Source organism: Galeopterus variegatus, unplaced genomic scaffold, assembly GCF_000696425.1.
Source record: "Galeopterus variegatus unplaced genomic scaffold, G_variegatus-3.0.2 Scaffold269, whole genome shotgun sequence".
Lineage (NCBI taxonomy): Eukaryota > Metazoa > Chordata > Mammalia > Dermoptera > Cynocephalidae > Galeopterus > Galeopterus variegatus.
The window spans coordinates 470,358-487,530 of record NW_007726380.1 but is presented as its reverse complement, the minus strand read 5'-3'; the positions used below and the strand labels follow the sequence as shown (position 1 = coordinate 487,530).

At 52.2% G+C, this 17,173-nt stretch overlaps 1 protein-coding gene across 1 annotated transcript in view; it reads left to right on the top strand.

The window, feature by feature from the left end:
* TTBK1 (tau tubulin kinase 1) overlaps positions 1 to 9,731 on the top strand; it is a 37,188-nt gene extending 27,457 nt beyond the window's left edge. The window contains exons 13-14 of the mRNA XM_008566792.1: positions 4,150 to 5,741; positions 6,429 to 9,731. Coding sequence (XP_008565014.1) covers positions 4,150 to 5,741; positions 6,429 to 6,816 — 1,980 coding nt within the window. The 3' untranslated portion in view covers positions 6,817 to 9,731. The remainder of the gene's footprint in view (positions 1 to 4,149; positions 5,742 to 6,428) is intronic.
* Positions 9,732 to 17,173: the final 7,442 nt, after the last annotated feature.

Genomic DNA, 17,173 nt, shown 5'->3' with positions numbered 1-17,173 from the left:
CCCCGGGCGGGGGGGGGGGGGGGGGGAGCGGAATGGACTGTTGAAGGGGATGGATTGTGCAGAGTCTGGTGGGTGCAGGGATGAAATGTGGGTTGAAGGAGGACTAAGTCAATGAGAGGGGTGGGACAGGAAGGAAAGAATTACAGAGACTTCTGAGATTGCAGGGAGAGAGGGTGAAAGGGGATGAGCGCTCTCCCTCTCTCTCTCTGTCCCTCACCCCTTTCTGGGGCACTGCAAAAGAAGGCACTTTTCTTCCTTGGGCCTAGAGTGAGTGTGGAGGCAGAAGAATGGCTACTACTGCATTTCTTAAGGGGATGGGTTGGGGACATTGAGATCTGGGGGTCAGGCATGTGAGGTTCTGTTTGGACCTAGGGCAGGCAGCCACGTTCTAGGTCATCTTACTTCTTCTGCCACCTTCCCCCCTTCACTGGCCAGAGCGCCCACCTGGGCTGGGTGGCACTCTTGGGTGTGGGGTGGAGGAGCAGAGGGAGGGCTCTTGGTTTGGCAGAGATGTTTTGAGTGTGAAGATACAGACAGAAACAGGTGAAGAATCTGGGAAAGGTGATGGTGGGCAGAAGAGCTGACAGAGGCTACATGGTGGACATCTCTTCTCAGACTGGGCAATTCTGGTATGGTTGGGGTGTTGGGGGTGGCTCTGCAGGGAGTTTTGCCTTCCAGAGTAGAGGAGGGGAGATGGGCAGTGTGCACTGGGCAGTTTCTGGGGTGGGGAGGAACTGCTATGAGAGGCACAAAGCCCCTCCTCCCCCACCTAGTGTGGTCCAGGGGTGTCAGGGCTTACCCCTCTTTTTTTGTCACTCAGCCCCTCCCAGTCCCCCTTCCTTGACTTTGGGACTGTGTGCAGTGCCCAGTGTCTGAGCTTGGCTAGGCAGGAGAGTTGCTCCATGTCCCCTGTGGGGATGGAGGTATGTGAGGTAACATGTAAAGGCTGACGAGAGCCCAGTCTTGTTGGTGGCAGGGAAAGATCAGGGTGTGGTCCATCCCCCTCCCTTCACTTTTCCTGCTGACTAAACGTGATCTTAGGCTGGGCTCTGAAGCTGGTGAGGCCAGGCCCTCAGCCCTCTGGACTGGGCTCAATGGAGAGAGGAGGCAGGCTGGGGCTTTCATTCTCTCTGAGGGTCCCAGGCTTGAATGGCCTGCTTCCCACCCCCCACTGATGATCCAACTCTTACCACTTCTTTTTCTAAACTCCATCAGCATCACTAGGGAGCTTTAAAACAGATTTCTGGGCCTCACCTTTGACCATCAGAATCTGGAGGGATAGGGCCTAGAGATCTGTATTTATAAAAAGCACCCCCAGATAATGCAGTACCAAACCAGGTTTGGGAGCTACAATAAGCAAATAGAAATCATAAAGGGTCGCTGGGGATTGCTGCCCTAGGAAGGGAGCAAAGGGTGAGCTTCGTCAGGTGCCGACTATCCTTTGCTGACACCCAGCACAACTGCTTCCTTTGAGCTGGGACAGGGTGGCAGGGTCACTGCTATGCTCTTCCCATGGTGTCCTCAGGCTTATAGAGCCAGACACACAGAGGGTGTGTAGTGATCACTGAACACAAGATCAAGTGGGTGAAAGGATGAATAACTCACTGGGCAACCATGGGGGCAAGGAGAGGGTTAGGCTACTATGGGGGCAAGGAGAGGGTTAGGCTACTATCTGAGGAGGGAGGAACTTGGGCCCAGGCCTTACCGTTCCCCAACATGGAGCCAGGTGGGAGAGGGGCAGAGGGACTTTGAAACAGAAAACAACACCAGCACGCATAGGCTGGTGTTGGGGGTGACAGTGGTCCTTACAGCAGAGCTGTAAGACTCACAGCCCCTCCTTCCAAAGGGCAGAGGGTCCCAGGTTTCCCCACATGGGATGCAGGGGGGAAGCCAGTGAGACACCAGAAAGAGTTCTGAGTACTGGGCCACCCTGGCTGATGTGCTTCATGCCCAAGCCAATGCCTCTTTCCAGGCTTCAGTTTCCCAGTCTTATTTTATGACTGATGACCAATTTTCAGTTCTCATTCCTATTCTCTGCGAGGTCATAGGAGGGGAGGGCCTTGAGATGGAAGGAGAGAGGGTTCCACCAACAATCATGCAGTGTGGGCGTCCTATCCTTTGGATGGGTCTTGTCCAGAGAGATCCAGGGCCTGGCCAGATGGCAGAGGAAAGGGTGGTTCTAAAAGGAATGTCCAAGGTGTCAGAGATCAGACAGGGAAAATAGGCAGAGGTTCTCCAGAGAAAGGTGACCAGGTGGGGTCAAAGGACATCCCTGCTGGGTCAGATGTGTCTGGTGCTGGGTGGGTGAGTTCTGAGCTGGACAGCAGAGAGACATGATCAGAATTCTGTGTCTGTCTCCCTGTCCCTCCCTGGCTTTCAATGCCAGCACCTACCCCATGGTCCCAACTCACCCAGGACCTTACAGCAGCCCCCTCCACCTTTGCCCAACCATTTTCTCTAGCTTTACCATTGGTAACTGGACATGGCAAATATTGGACTGCCCCAATACAAGGCCTGGAACAGAGTCAGTGCTTAATGTTTGCTAAAAGAATGAATGGGTGAATAAGAATGAATGAATGGTGTTGAAAAAGAAAACAATTGCTAGGGACTTTCAGCCTGGAAGTGGAGAGGACAACATTCTAAGTTCCCTGCCTGGCTCAAACAGGGTGCGCTGGGGTCCTGTTCGGGTTTGATGCTACCCTCTTGCATCACTTACCCCGGCCCCCATCAAGTCCTCATGGGTGGTGTGATCACAAGGAAGATTATGGCAGTTGGGGAGGGTAGAAGTCACAGCCTTGGGCAGATCCTCGGCCTTGGAGATTCTTGCCTTCCTCTACTCTAGACTTTGTGCTATTTGCACAGAAGCCTCAGCTGGCAGAGCACCTCCTTTTCCCATATCCTATCCCCCATACACGTGGCACCCAGGCTTTCTTGGGGAGGAAAGCAATGATCTCCAGACCAGGGTGAGCAGAGTGGGGGGTAGGAGGTAGGGGTGGGAGGGAGCCAACATTTATTGAGCAACTGGTACATGCAGGCTCATTGCCTATATGATCTCATGTATGATCACAGCCTTTGTGGAATGTGCATTATCCCCATTTCATTTCCTGATATAGACATTGCACCCTCCATGAAAACGAAGATTTGTCTTGTTCAACACTTGATCTACAGATTCATAGCCTGTAACATGGTAACCAGGACAACAGATATTCAAGGACTATTTCTTGAATGAGTGAATGCATGAAAAAATGAGTGTATGAAAAAACCCTCAAGGGGCTCAGTGTTTCTCAGGAGAGAGACCCAGGTAAATGTATGCATATAAAATACAGGGTAGAAGGTTCTCTAATGGAAGGATGTGGGAAAACAAGTAGAAAGGAGAGACTAGTGATGTCTGCTTGGTGGGTGGACAGAAAAGTGGACAGGAAGGCTTTGCCAAAGAGGAGTTGTTTGAACTGGTCTTGGAGGAAGCATATGACTTTATCATTTGAATAGAAGGGGTGAGATGGACCCCCCAGGCAGAGGAATCTTCCTGGGCACACTGTGAGATGCATGATACATTTAGGGAACTGCTGACATGCATCTCATAGCATCAGAACGGCTGGACATAGGGTAGAGATCAGAGGGTGCTGCAGGAGGTGGGAACCCTATCATGGGTGGGGGTGGGGGTTGCTCATGTGCCAAGCCAAGGATTGGAATTGTCTTCTGAGGACTGCGGGGGCCACTGTAGGTTTGAGGCACAGACAGATAAGTTTCAGGAAGATCACACAGGCAGCAGTAAAAAGGATGGATGGCAGTGTAGGATGAAGAGAGCAGACCGGTGGCTAGGGAGCCACCAGGAAGGACAAGTGTGGAGAAAATGGAGAGGACAGGGAGACAGAAAAGCCAGGATCAGAGCCTGGAACTTAAGGCCTGGAGTGTGAACACAACCATTCATCAGAGATTTACTGAGCGCTTACTAGGTGCCAGGGACCATTCTCGACCCTGAGAATAGAACAATGAACAAAACAGACCCAGGGCCTACCTTCATGGAGCTCACTGTCTGGTGGATGCTCCTGGGGCATGGGGGTCTCCTAGCTTGTGGGTGCAGTTGAGATCTTCTCAGGTCCAGGAGGGTGTGTGAACTCAGAGGGTCCCTGTGTGTGCCCCTTGCAGGTGTTCTCTGTGGCGCCCCTGTTTGAGGTGAACGGCCTCCCACGAGCTGTGCCTCTGAGTCTGCCCTACCAGGACTTCAAGAGAGACTTCTCCGATTACCGAGAACGGGCACGGCTGCTCAACAGGGTCCGGAGGGTGGGCTTCTCGCACATGCTGCTCACCACCCCCCAGGTCCCACCTGCTCCTATTCAGCCTCAAGCTAATGGGAAGGAGGAAGAAGAGGAAGATGAGGAAGAGGAAGAAGAAGAGGAGGAGGAAGAAGAGGAGGAAGAAGAAGAGGAGGAGGAAGAAGAGGAAGGAGAAGAGGAGGAGGAGGGAGAGGCAGAGGAGGAGGAGGAGGAGGCAGTGGCCCTGGAGGAGGTGCTGGGGCCTCGCAGTGGCTCTTGCAGTGAGGGGAGCGAGAGGAGCACCGACCGGAGCCAGGAGGGTGCCCCATCCACACTACTGGCTGACGATCAGAAGGAGTCCAGGGGCCGGGCCTCCATGGCCGAAGGGGACCTGGAGCCTGAGGAGGGCTCCAAAACGCTGGTGCTCGTCTCCCCTGGTGACATGAAGAAGTCGCCTGTTACTGCCGAACTGGCCCCCGACCCTGACCTGGGCACCCTGGCTGCCCTCACTCCTCAGCACGAGCGGCCCCAGCCCACCGGCAGCCAGCTGGATGTGTCTGAGCCAGGCACCCTGTCCTCCATTCTCAAGTCTGAGCCCAAGCCCCCTGGGCCCAGGGCAGGGCCAGCGGCCGGAGCAGTGACCACAGGGGCAGGGGGAATGGCAGTCACCTCCTCACCCTTCACCAAAGTTGAGAGGACCTTTGTGCACATTGCAGAGAAAACCCTCCTCAATGTCATGTCTTCTGGCGGACAAATCTCACGGCCTGAGGAGTTCAGTGCTAGGGGCGAGTTGGGTCTGGAGGTGCCCTCTGATGGGGGCGCTGCAGTGGAGGGGGCCCCACTGCCTGTGGAGAATGGCATAGCCCTGTCAGTGCTGGATGGGGCTGAGATGGAGAACTGTGCTCTGTCTGGCCCCCCTGGGGAATCCCCCTCGGAGGTGGCCATGGACTCACGGCCCAACGGCCCAGCCCTTGCTGATGGGCCAGCCCCAGTGTCCTCACTGGAGCCAGGTCCTGAGAAAATGGCCACCATCTCCCCCAGCTGCCATTCCGTGCCAGGCCCTCGCCCCAGGAGCCGTATCCCTGTCCTGCTGTCTGAGGAGGACACAGGCTCGGAGCCCTCAGGCTCACTGTCTGCCAAAGAGCGGTGGAGCAAGAGGGCCCGGCCGCAGCAAGACCTGGCACGGCTGGTGATGGAAAAGAGGCAGGGCCGCCTGCTGCTGCGGCTGGCCTCGGGGGCCTCATCCTCCTCCAGTGAGGAGCAGCGCCGGGCCTCTGAGACACTCTCAGGCACAGGCTCCGAGGAGGACACACCCGCCTCTGAGCCCGCAGCTGCCTTGCCCAGAAAAGCCGGGCGGGCAGCTGCCACCCGGAGCCGGATTCCCCGCCCCATCAGCATCCGCATGCCCATGTCTGCCGCAGCCCAGCAGCTCCCCAGCAGAACCCATGGCTCAGCCCCAGCATCTGACACAGCCATCACCAGCAGGTGAGAAACTGCTGCCAGCCCCAGGGTGGGCAGAGGGTGACCACAGAAGGCCTCCACCAGCAGAGGCTTCCTCAGAGCCAAGGTCAGGGGGCTATGGGGAATTCAGGAGAGAACCTCAGCCACACCTCTTGTTCACCACCTCCCACTGTGCTCTGTCTCACTTCTGACTCAGGTCCCAGCCCAGTCACTGGGCTCAAGGGAGTGGCTACAGTGAGTTTGTCTGGAGAGGGTGCCAGGGAGGCCAGGCTTGTGAAAAGTTGATGGGAGCCACTGGGATCCATACAACCTCTGGTGTGCCGTGGGGCATTGGAAGCCAAAGGATAAAGCGCAGAGCTTTTAATAGTTGGGAGAAAACATTAGCTCACATTAATATAAATACACGTATATTATAGATGAGAATGCAAAATCCATGAGCATTTTAAAGATGAAACGTGACCTCGAAGAAAGCCTGCAGCAGGCGCTTCCAGCAGCAGCCTGGGAATGTGTGGTCCGTAGAGGTCCTACTCTGGAGGATAGAGCACCAGGCTTCAGTTTTCCCATTTGTGCCATGATCTCCTCAGTCTCATCCAGCTCTGAGGCTGCAGGATATTACGGCTCAGTGCCAGGCGGATTCTGAAAATGTCTCTCCTTTTTTGTTTCTATGCCCTCTTCTCTTCTCTTGCCTTCTGTCCTCTGCTCCTCAAGCAGGCTCCAGCTGCAGAAGCCCACAGAGTCGGCCATTGTGGCTGACCTCCGCCCCAAACAGCTCTCCGGCCGCTGCCCGGGACCAGGGCGAGCCCAAGCCGGCGCCAGGGCACCCGCCCCCCGCAGTCCAGGCCTCCCCGCCTCTACCGCGCGCAATCCCAGCGCGTCCCCCCGAAGCCAGTCCCTGTCCCGCAAAGAGAGCCCCTCCCCCTCGCACCAGGCCCGGCCCGGGGTGCCCCCACCCCGGGGTGTCCCGCAAGCCCGGGCCCAGCCTGACGGCACCCCTTCCCCGGGGGGCCCCAAGAAAGGACCCAGAGGGAAACTCCAGACTCAGCGCGCAGCAACCAAAGGCCGGGCGGGGGTCGTGGAGGGCGGGGCTGGGGCCAGATAATGACGCCCGCGGTTGTCCGCGGCCCCCCACCCTCACCCCGGCCCCCCATCCGCAGCCGGCCACACTGGAACAGCTCCCAGCACAGCCTTACGCGCCCGACGCGCGCCACCCACAGCCCCAGCTTCCCGCCTGCACCCGCGAGGACTCATGCGACCACATGCCGCACCCCGCCTGAGGGTGGGAGGCTCGGCGCAGCGATGCTGGAGGGTGGGGGAGAGGGTCCGCCTCCCCTTCCTCTCCCCGTCTCCTCCCCTCCCCCTGCCGCCCATTAGGCGGGGCAGGCTCACACCGGTCCCTCTGCACCGGGGAAGGCTCAGCCACTTTTCACCTAGGACTCCACTTCTGGGGACGCCCCGCTCACCTACCAGGCCTCGGCTGCTCTCCATGCTCCCCAGGGACCTCTGCTTACACCTCCTGCGGCGCCATGTCCTCCTCCCAACCCTCGTCCTGCCAAAGTCCCCCAACCCCCATTTCAGAGAAGCAGCCTCAAATTGCAGAAGTGGACGCTCCAGCCTCCCGCTGGGGGCCAACCCTACCGTGTCCTGGGAGATTCGGGGGCTGGGAAAGGCCTCTCAGCTGCCTGGCTTGGGTTGGGGAGGTGGGACCCAGGGGCCATTGGTTGACTTAGGTGTTGGGGGCAGGTCTGAGCCGCCCCAAAGTCAGCTCCATCCTGTATACCGTGGTGGAAGGCAGTGGGCAGGTGAATGCGGGGTGGGGGTGGGGTACCCCTGAACCTCTGGGAGGCAGAGACCCTCCTTCTAAGTTTGAGTGGGGCCTCAGTGGGATTGTGGAAAGTGTGTGGGCTGCCTTCCTGGGCAAGTGTTTCCTAACGGGATGTTAGAGGGGGGCTTTAAAAAAGGTTTCACCCCCTTCACTGGTCCCCTGATATAGTGCTCAGGACCTCTTACCATCAGGAATTTATTCCTGCCATCTAACCTCAATCCTGCCTACTGCAGTTTCAGCCAACTTCCCTCTCTCCTGAGTTCAATGCAGGTGGAGAGTGGCTGGTTATTATTTTCTTTGTGTTGGCCCTTTGGAGATTCAGGGACTCAATTCTGGCCAGGTCACCCTCCCTGTCCTCCTGGCTGTGGGGAATGGGCCGGGTCAGGCATCATCTCTCCCACTGGGCAGGGATGGCAGACCAACAGATAGCTGGCCACTGGAGGCAGAAAGGCCCTTCTAACTTCCAGATCGTATGCTTGTGTGATGAGTCTTCAGACCGAGCCCACTCCTCCCTTCAGCGTGTCCCCTCTTGCCCTAACCCCAGCCCATACAGCTGTACTGCTCCATGAATGCACAGTCTCCTGCTGTGTTCTGGCTCCTGCACAGCTCACCCCAACTCATCATCAGCCTCAACTGCCTATGTCTGGGGCAAGCAGCACACTGGCTGCAGAAGGGACAGCCAGCTCTGCCTATCTGAGACAGGTCCCATGCAGGCCTCCTTCATCCTCAGCACCCACAGCCTCTGTCCCCTGGCCTTGCCCCTCTGTCCTTCCTTGAGCCACAGAAAGCAAGTCAAGACATCCAGGAGAAGAGGAAGAAAGGCCTCAGTGTGCCCCAGCGGTCTGGCTGCATTCAGTCACTATCACCCAGAAGGATGCCCACGAAGAAGCTGGCCCCGGGAGCAGCCTAGTGGTGACAGCTGAATCCCCTCATGGAGAGTCAGCAGGCTTGAGCAGCTACTTCTATGCCAAGGTGATGGCTTCTCTGTAGACCAGCCCAGGGGAGGACTCCAGGGTGGACAGCTTTTGAGGTCCACCCCATGCTGATACAGAAGCTTCCAGAACACTCAGGAAACCTCTCCAGATAGAGCTCTCCTTGTCAACCTGAGGCCCTCCCGAGGTCCTCTACTGCCCTCTGGGTACAGCAGAGGGGGTGGAGGAGGGGCCACTTCCACCCATCTAGAGCTTCTCTAAATGACAATCAGCTCATGTCAGGTGGGGACCAGGGCACGACCCCTGGTGCCCAGTCCTGGGCCTGCCCCTTGCCACCAACCGAACTGTGAATGTAGGGCCCCCGGCCTCACCTCTACCCCAGGACCAACAACACTCTGGTTTGGAGTTGGGAGGCAGTAGGGGGGCCTGAGAGAGTCCATCCCACCCACAGCTTCACCCAGCACTGGAGCTGGCAGAGATGAAAAACCCAGTCTGCCCTTGGGATTCCAGACCTCCCTAGGGCTCCCAACTGACCTCAGGCCCTGAGTCATTGAATGTCACTGGGCAAGGGTGGGAGAGGAGAGAAAAAGGGCCAGTGGATGGGGGTATGTGGCTAAGAGACTGACTCTGCTCCTCTCCCCAGGAAGGATCCAGGGTATAAGAAACCACCTCGCCCAGTCCTCCCATTCCCAGCTGCAGCCTATTCCCCCTTGAGATCCATCCCCTCCACCAGGCCCTCCAGGTCCTGAGCCCCTCCTCTACAAAAGTGTCACACCAATACCACTGCCGCTGCCACCACCACCATACCCCCCCAGCACTTTCCCATCAGGACAGCCTATGCCACTGTCTCAGATGTGGGGTCTACTCACCCCAGAACACGCCTTCCCTCCCCAGCCGCAGCTTGCACGAAGCGGGTGCAGGAGAGGGGCTGTGCCCTAGGCACATGGGCTTCCCCCTTCCCAGCTCCTTGCAGGGGCCTGTCTTGCTCAGTCTTCTCAGCTCCATGGACCTGCCCTGGTGAGCATGGGGTGAGGGGCAGGGAGTTTGTCCTCCCACTCCCTAGGGAAGCCACTGAAGAATGTTTACACGCCAAACAGAATGTAACACCCCTCCTCCCACCCCTTCCCAGTCACTGCATGGCCTCTGCCCATCCCTCGCCTGCCCACCCCCACCCCAAAACCCTGGAAGCCACTGTCATGATTAGATTGGGTCTCGAAAGGGAAGTAGCCATCACACCATTAAAAAGCCTGTGGACCTTTCTTTCTGTTGGCCTGGACTCTTCTTCTCGTCAGAGGAGCAGGGCAAAACCCAGCTCCTGGGGCTGGGAATGGGCAGGAGAGAAGAGCACCAGTGGTAAGCAAATGGGGAGGGATGATCCTGGAGGCAGACACTGTATCTACAAAGGAGGAAACAGAAGCTCAGGATGGGTACAGGTAACTTGCTCAGGGTCACACAGGTGGAAGGGGACTCTTCTGCTTTCTGTATTAGTCCTTTTCTGTTGCTTATACTAGAATACCTGAAACTGGGAAATTGGTAAAGAAACAATATTTATTGCTTATAGTTTTGGAGACTGGGAAATCCAAAGTCCAGGAACACATCTGGTGAGGACCGTGTTCTTGGGGGCGACTACACAGCAACACAGGGTGTCACATGGCAGATAGCTTGAGCCGAAAGAGCTTCTTCTCCTGCACTCTCCTTTTAAAGCCATCAGAACTATGCCCATGACCACCATTAAATCACCAATGGATTAATCTATTCGCTAGGGCATGATCCTTACAATCTAATCACCTCTTCAAGGCCCCACCTTTCAATTATCATAATAGGATTTCCCACCCTGTTAACACTGTCTCAGTGGGGATTAAGTGTCAATAAGCTTTTGGGGGATATCTAATCCACAGCATATCCCTCTGATAGCAAAGCTTGCATTCCCTGGACACCTCTCCTGAAAGCAAGAGACCCTAAGTCTCGCTTTGTGCAGAAAGGGAGGGAGGAAGAATTTTCATTACCCCAAAGGTAACAGACAAAAGTGAGAGTGTTTGGAAAACCATAAAGGGCAGCAGCTCACAGGCAAGGTAATTATTATAGCAAAATCTATCAAAATCACAAATGAACATAGCCTGTGACACAGAATTTCCACTTCTAGAAATTTATCCTATGGGTATTGTTGTACACTTGCAAAATCATGTGTCCAAAGATATTGCAGCATTCTCTGTATAGCTCCACAAAGCCATATCTGCAATTTTGAAACCCAAAAAGTTCTGAACACTGGGAGCTTTTTCATTAGATTGGCACAAACTCATTTGGTATCAAAACCTGGTTAGATCATTTAAAATGTTCATTTCACTTATGCATAATTGTAGTGGAAATATTAATATGTTTGATTATGGGGCACCACGCTCTAGATCCTATTAGGGTATTTCATAATACATGGCATATACACTGATACCTTTACAAACCTGATATCAACAGATTGGATAGGAGACTGCGGACCTCTAAAAGTTCAGAAGCAATCTAAATGTCCATTAATTGGGGCTAGTCAGTAGGGCATGGCTCACTTATCCAGTGGGGACCCCATTGTGGGGTACGGCGAAACTCTAATATTAAGGAGGAGGCTCTTTGTATACACTTACAGACCAGTCTCCAAGACTAAGAATAAATGCATAATGTACAGTGTGTGTGTATAATGTACAACTCTGTGTAGAAAGTCAGCCCAGATGAGTTCTAGGTCTCTGGCTGCCACAGAGGAGGAGAGCTGGATGGATGGGAGGTTTTGCTGTAATGTACATGCTGTACCTTTTGTGTTTTGAACCCTAGGTCCACTAGGCGTGACTTTCACCTAGTCAGTACATAATTTCGGTACCAGGCCAGGTTCCCAGCCCTTCCTGGGATCTGGGGTTAAAGGGCCCAGGGTCTGAAGTCCTGCTCTCCCTCTGATAAGGCCACTCTCTGACATGCAAGAACCACTGTGGCCTCCTGGGACTCCCTTTCCTTTGGTGTGAATGCCAGTGGGCTCTAGGGCCTGATTCACTAGCCTTCACTGGGGACCCCATGTGCTTTAACCTTCCTTCTTGTTTAAAATGTCAAAAGGAGGACATACTTGTAGTAAAAAGGCAAATACTAAAAGCATGTCAAGGCCGGCCCATGGCTCACTTGGTAGAGTGCGGTGCTGATAACACCAAGGCCACGGGTTCGGATCCTATATAGGGATGGCCGGTTTGCTTACTGGCTGAGCGTGGTGCTGACAACACCAAGCCAAGGGTTGAGATCCCCTTACCGGTCATCTTTAAAAAAAAAAATAATAATAAAATAAATAAATAAATAAAAGCATGTCAAATAAAACATGAAAGCTCCCTGTCCGTGAATCTGACCATCTACAGGTAGCTGTTGTGAACAGCTTGGTGTGTACCACTTCAGACCTTTTTTTTTTTTTTCTTTTTGTCTTTTTTTGTGACCGGCAACGGGATCGCAACCCTCGGTGTTGCGCCCGCACTGCGCTCAACCAGTGAGTGGACCGGTCTCTATATGGGATCCAAACCCTCGGCGGGAGCACCAACGCGCTCCCAAGCGCCGCACTCTACCGAGTGTGCCACCGGGCCAGCCCAGACCTTTTTTTTTTTTCCTTTTTGTCTTTTTTCGTGACCGGCAACGGGATCGCAACCCTCGGTGTTGCGCCCGCACTGCGCTCAACCAGTGAGTGGACCGGTCTCTATATGGGATCCGAACCCTCGGCGGGAGCACCAACGCGCTCCCAAGCGCCGCACTCTACCGAGTGCGCCACCGGGCCGGCCCGAGACCTTTTTTTTTTTTTAATGTTTAAAATTAGAGGGCTGGCCAGTTAGCTCAGTTGGTTAGCGCATGGTGTTGTAACACCAAGATTAAGGGTTCAGATCCCCATACCAGCCAGCCACAAAAAAATTAATAGCTATCTTTCTTTCCACATATATATTTCTCATAAATTAAAAGAGAAGCATATTATACCTACTATTCTGAAACATGATTTTCATGGCCAACAAGACATCCTAAAATATAGATCTTCCTCTTCTTTTTAAAATGACTTTATTGAGATATAATTTACATACCATACAATTTGCCAATTTAAATTCTACAACTCAATGGTGTTTCATATATTCATAGAGTTGCAGCTATCATCACAATCAATTTTAGGATATTTCCATCACTTCAAAAAGAAACTCCCTACCGATTAGCAATCACTCCCATTTTCCTGCAAGCCCCACAGCCCTAGGCAATCACTAATCTATTTTCTGTCTATAGATTTGCCTATTTTGGACATTAAATATAAGTGAAGTCATATATGATCTTTTTGTGACTGCCTTCTTTCACTTAGTATGATGTTTTTAAGGTACTTCCATATTGTAGCATTTATCAGTACTTCATTCCTTATTTATTTTTATTTTTATTTTTTTTGACTGGTAAGGTGATTGCAACCCTCAGCACGGTGTTGTCTGCACCACGCTCAGCCAGTGACCAGCAAGCACACCAGCCATCCCTATATAGGATCCAAACCTGCAGCCTCGGCGCTCCCAGCGCCACACTCTCTCGAGTGAGCCATGGGGCTGGCCCTTCATTCCTTATTATTGCCAAATAATATTCTATTATTCTGTTATATAGATATACCACATTTTGTTTATCCATTCATCAGTTGATGGACTTTGGGTTGTTTCCACTTTAGGCTATTATAAATAGTGCTGCTATGAACATTTGTTTACAAGTTTTTATGTAAATGTATGTTTTCACTTCAAGGACTGGAATTGCTAGGTCATATGATAACTCCATGTTTAACATTTTGAGGAATTATCAAACTTTTCCAAAATGGCTACACTATTTTACATTCCTGCCAGCAATGATGAGGACCCTTGTGTTCTTTTTAATGGCTACATAATATACCATGGCATGAATATTCCATAATCTATTTAACCAGCTCTATATTAATTTTTCCATAGTCTCTTTCCAACTTTTCACTGTTTCAAATACTGCTAAATGAACATCTTGGCTCTAACCTCTGTTTATTCCTGCAAGTTTAATTCTAGGAGAAATCCCCCAAATAGTCAAATAGGTGAAAAAGGGTATTTTATTCTATCTGGTGAAAAAGGGTTTTTTTTTCTATCTTTACATTTCTTTTTTTTTTTTTTTTTGGTGGCTGGCCAGTATGAGGAACCAAACCCTTGACCTTGGTGTTAGAAGGCTGTGCTCTAACCAGTTGAGCTAACTGGGCAGCCCCTATCTTTAAATTTCTTTATTATTGGGCCGGCCCGTGGCTCACTCGGGAGAGTGTGGTGCTGATAACACCAAGGTCACAGGTTCAGATCCCATACAGGGATGACCGGTTAGCTCACTGGCTGAGCGTGGTTCTGACAACACCAAGTCAAGGGTTAAGATCCCCTTACCAGTCATCTTTAAAAAAAAATAAAAAATAAAAATAAATAAATAAATAAAATTTCTTTATTATTGAGAAATGAATGGAAGGATGCCATGGATGATTCACTCATTGTTTGGCATTCATTCAATCATTCATTCACTGAACCCATTCAACCAATTTTGCAGGTTGTTGCTGAGCCCCACATGTACTAGAGGCTATGCCAGACACCAGGCACTGAGACAAAGCACAGCAAGTCTTCAAGGAGGTGTCTGGAAAGTAACTTTCACTGTACATGTGGTTTGTGCCTTCATACATGAGGCTAAGGGAGGAACTCCCAGCCCAGACTGGGGGCTTCAAGGAAGATGCCAAAATGGATGTGCCTCTTGGACTGAATTTTGAAAGACAAACAGGAATTGCTCAGATTAAGAGGAGAGGACATTCCTGGCAGAGGGAACAGCAGAGGCAAATTGTAGAGGTGTGAAACAGCACGTAGTTTAGTGTGGTGGTCACGGGTGTGAATCAGGGAGTGGAAAGAGAGAAGTGAAGAGGGAGCAGAACCAGGCCTAGGGCAGGGGTAGGATATGTCAAGGTAAATGGCTTTAGGATACTGCAGAGTCTATCTCTAGCAGTCTAGAGTCTATCCCTACCTATCTCCCTCCCCCAGGAGGCTGAGATCTGCCAGGCACACTCACTTCCCAAGGCCCACCTTGGCTGTCAGGGGCTGCCTGATGCTCCACATATGAAGACCTGCCCACTCTCATCCAGGAAGACATTTCTCTTCTCTGTCCTCTGGTCAATGAGAGGTCTGAGGATAGCAGCACAGAGAAATAAGTGGCTTGAGCAAGCTTGCTCAGTCAGGGGCTAAATGGAGGCCACAAGACCTGGGACATCTGGAGGAGACTTTGTTAGTAGAGAGGGGCCCCTGGGGGACACCCTGGAGGAAAGAGACTGGGGTGGGGATGTGGAGGTTGCTGTGTCTCTAACCATCAGATGCTGGGGCCTGCTGAGATTTTCCCATTGGCTACTCATGGGAGAAGGCCAGGACAAGAGGTGAGACCAAACCAAGGATGAAAGATGGTCAGGAGGACCTTTCTAAGTCCTCAGCAGTTGCGGGAGCCTGGTCATTTCCTAAGGTGATGAGGTGACAGGGGAGAAGAGTCTGCATGGCTGTTTTAGTCTGTTTTGTGTTGTTATAACAGAAATACCTGAGACTGGGTAATTTAGAAAGGAAAGAGGTTTATTTGGCTTATGATTCTGGGACAGCCGCATCTGGCACAGGCCTCAGGCTGCTTCTACTCATGGTGGAAAAGCATCAGGCAGCTGGCGGGTACAAGCAGATCACATGGTGAGAGAGGAAGCAAGAGAGACAGAGAGGAGGTATCAGGGTCCTATAAACAACAAGCTCTCGTGGGAACTAATAGAGCGAGAACTCACTCACTACCCCTCCTCCGTCAGGGAGAGCATTAATCCATTCATGAGGGATCCGCCTCCATGACTCAATCAGATTCCCAACTTTTTTTTTTTTTTTTTTTTGTCTTTTTTGTGACCAGCTGCACCGTGCTCAGCCAGTGAGCGCACCGGCCATCCTTATATAGGATCCGAACCGGCGGTGGGAGCGCAGCTGCACTTTCCCGAGTGCGCCATGGGGCCAGCCCATCAATCAGTTTCCAACACTGCCACATTGGAGATCAAATTTCCACATGAGTTTTGGAGGGGACAACACATTCAAACTCCATCAATAGCCATGGAAAATTGGCCATGGGTCAGAAGGAAATATGATATAAGCCCATTTTCAGCAAGTCCAGGTGGTATCTTCTGTATTCCTTCTCACCGCATGTACCATTAAACCCAAATATCCATCATCATCCACTTTTATCTCTATTACCTACCATAACTAGCATCATCATCACTCAGATCACAGACATCCTCCTCCCAAACTATCACCATCACCTACCACTAGGTTCTGATGACATAATGACAAACCAAAGGTAAGGTCCTTGCACTCAGAGGGCTTACCCATCTTCATCACCTCCTCTACCATATCACCACCATGATTACCACCACCACATCACCACATCACTATCTCCACCACCACCAGTGAGCATATGCAGAATAGGTTGAAAGGGGTGAGACTGGAAGCCGGGAGGTTTGTGCAAGTTTTTTTGAGGCTCCTATAAGCTCTCTAAGGGCAGGGACTGTGTCTAGGCTTCACTAGAGACTCAACAAATAACTCGTACTATTATCACCCCCTGTCACCTCCACCATTATCTGCCTCTTGCCTCTCAGCACTGCCCTCACTCCCATGCTTGTCACCACCACCATTAACACACACCATGCCACCTTTTTAGTTCTTTTTCCAGAACTTTCTCAGGGATCCCAGCCTGAAGAAGACTGGGACACCTCCAGCACAGCAGCTTGAGTCAAAATTGTGAGTCCTGGGCTGGAGTCAGGGTCCTGGTCTTTTCTTCAGCTCTGCTGCTGAATCACTATGTGACCCCAGCAGATCCTTGCCCTGCTTTTGGTTTCCTTATTTGCTCTAAGTGGGAGCTAGATTAGTGCTTTTCAAACTTTTTTTTTTTTTTTTTTTTAGCTTAGGCCTTTCTCAAAGAACACCTTTAGAAGCTCACTTAAGGGCCGGCCCGGTGGCGCACTGGAGAGTGCGCCACTTGGGAGTGTGGCGGCGCTCCCGCCAAGGGTTCGGATCCCATGTGGAGACCGGTTCCCGCTCACTGGCTGAGTGCGGTGCGGGCGCAACACTGAGGGTTGTGATCCCGTTACCGGTCAGTAAAAAAGACAAAAAGGAAAAATAAAAAACAAAAAGAAGCTCACTTAATTAGAAATCTGGAGCTCCTTGGAACACAATCTGACAATCTCCTAGCTCTGCCAGCTTGGTGTTTGGAGAATCAGGTCAGAATAAATTTGATATTTCTGGCTTCTGCTTTGTGGACCATGAAAGAGAATTGAGTGGGAGGGTCAGACTGAAAAAATCCTGGGTCGGGGCCGGCCTGTGGCTCACTCGGGAGAGTGCGGTGCTGATAACACCAAGGCCACAGGTTCGGATCCCATATAGGGATGGCCGGTTTGCTCACTGGGTGAGCGTGGTGCTGACACCACCAAGTCAAGGGTTAAGATCCCCTTACCGGTCATCTTTTAAAAAAAAAAAGAAAAGAAAAAATCCTGGGTCTCAGGCATTGTGGGTACCTATGACAGGACCTTGGCAAATCCTCTCATTCCCTACTCCTCCACGGAGTAATCTGGGAAGCTCCTGAAAAGAGGAGAATGGGGTAGGCAGGAGGGACCATATGTATGGGGGGAGCCCCTGAGT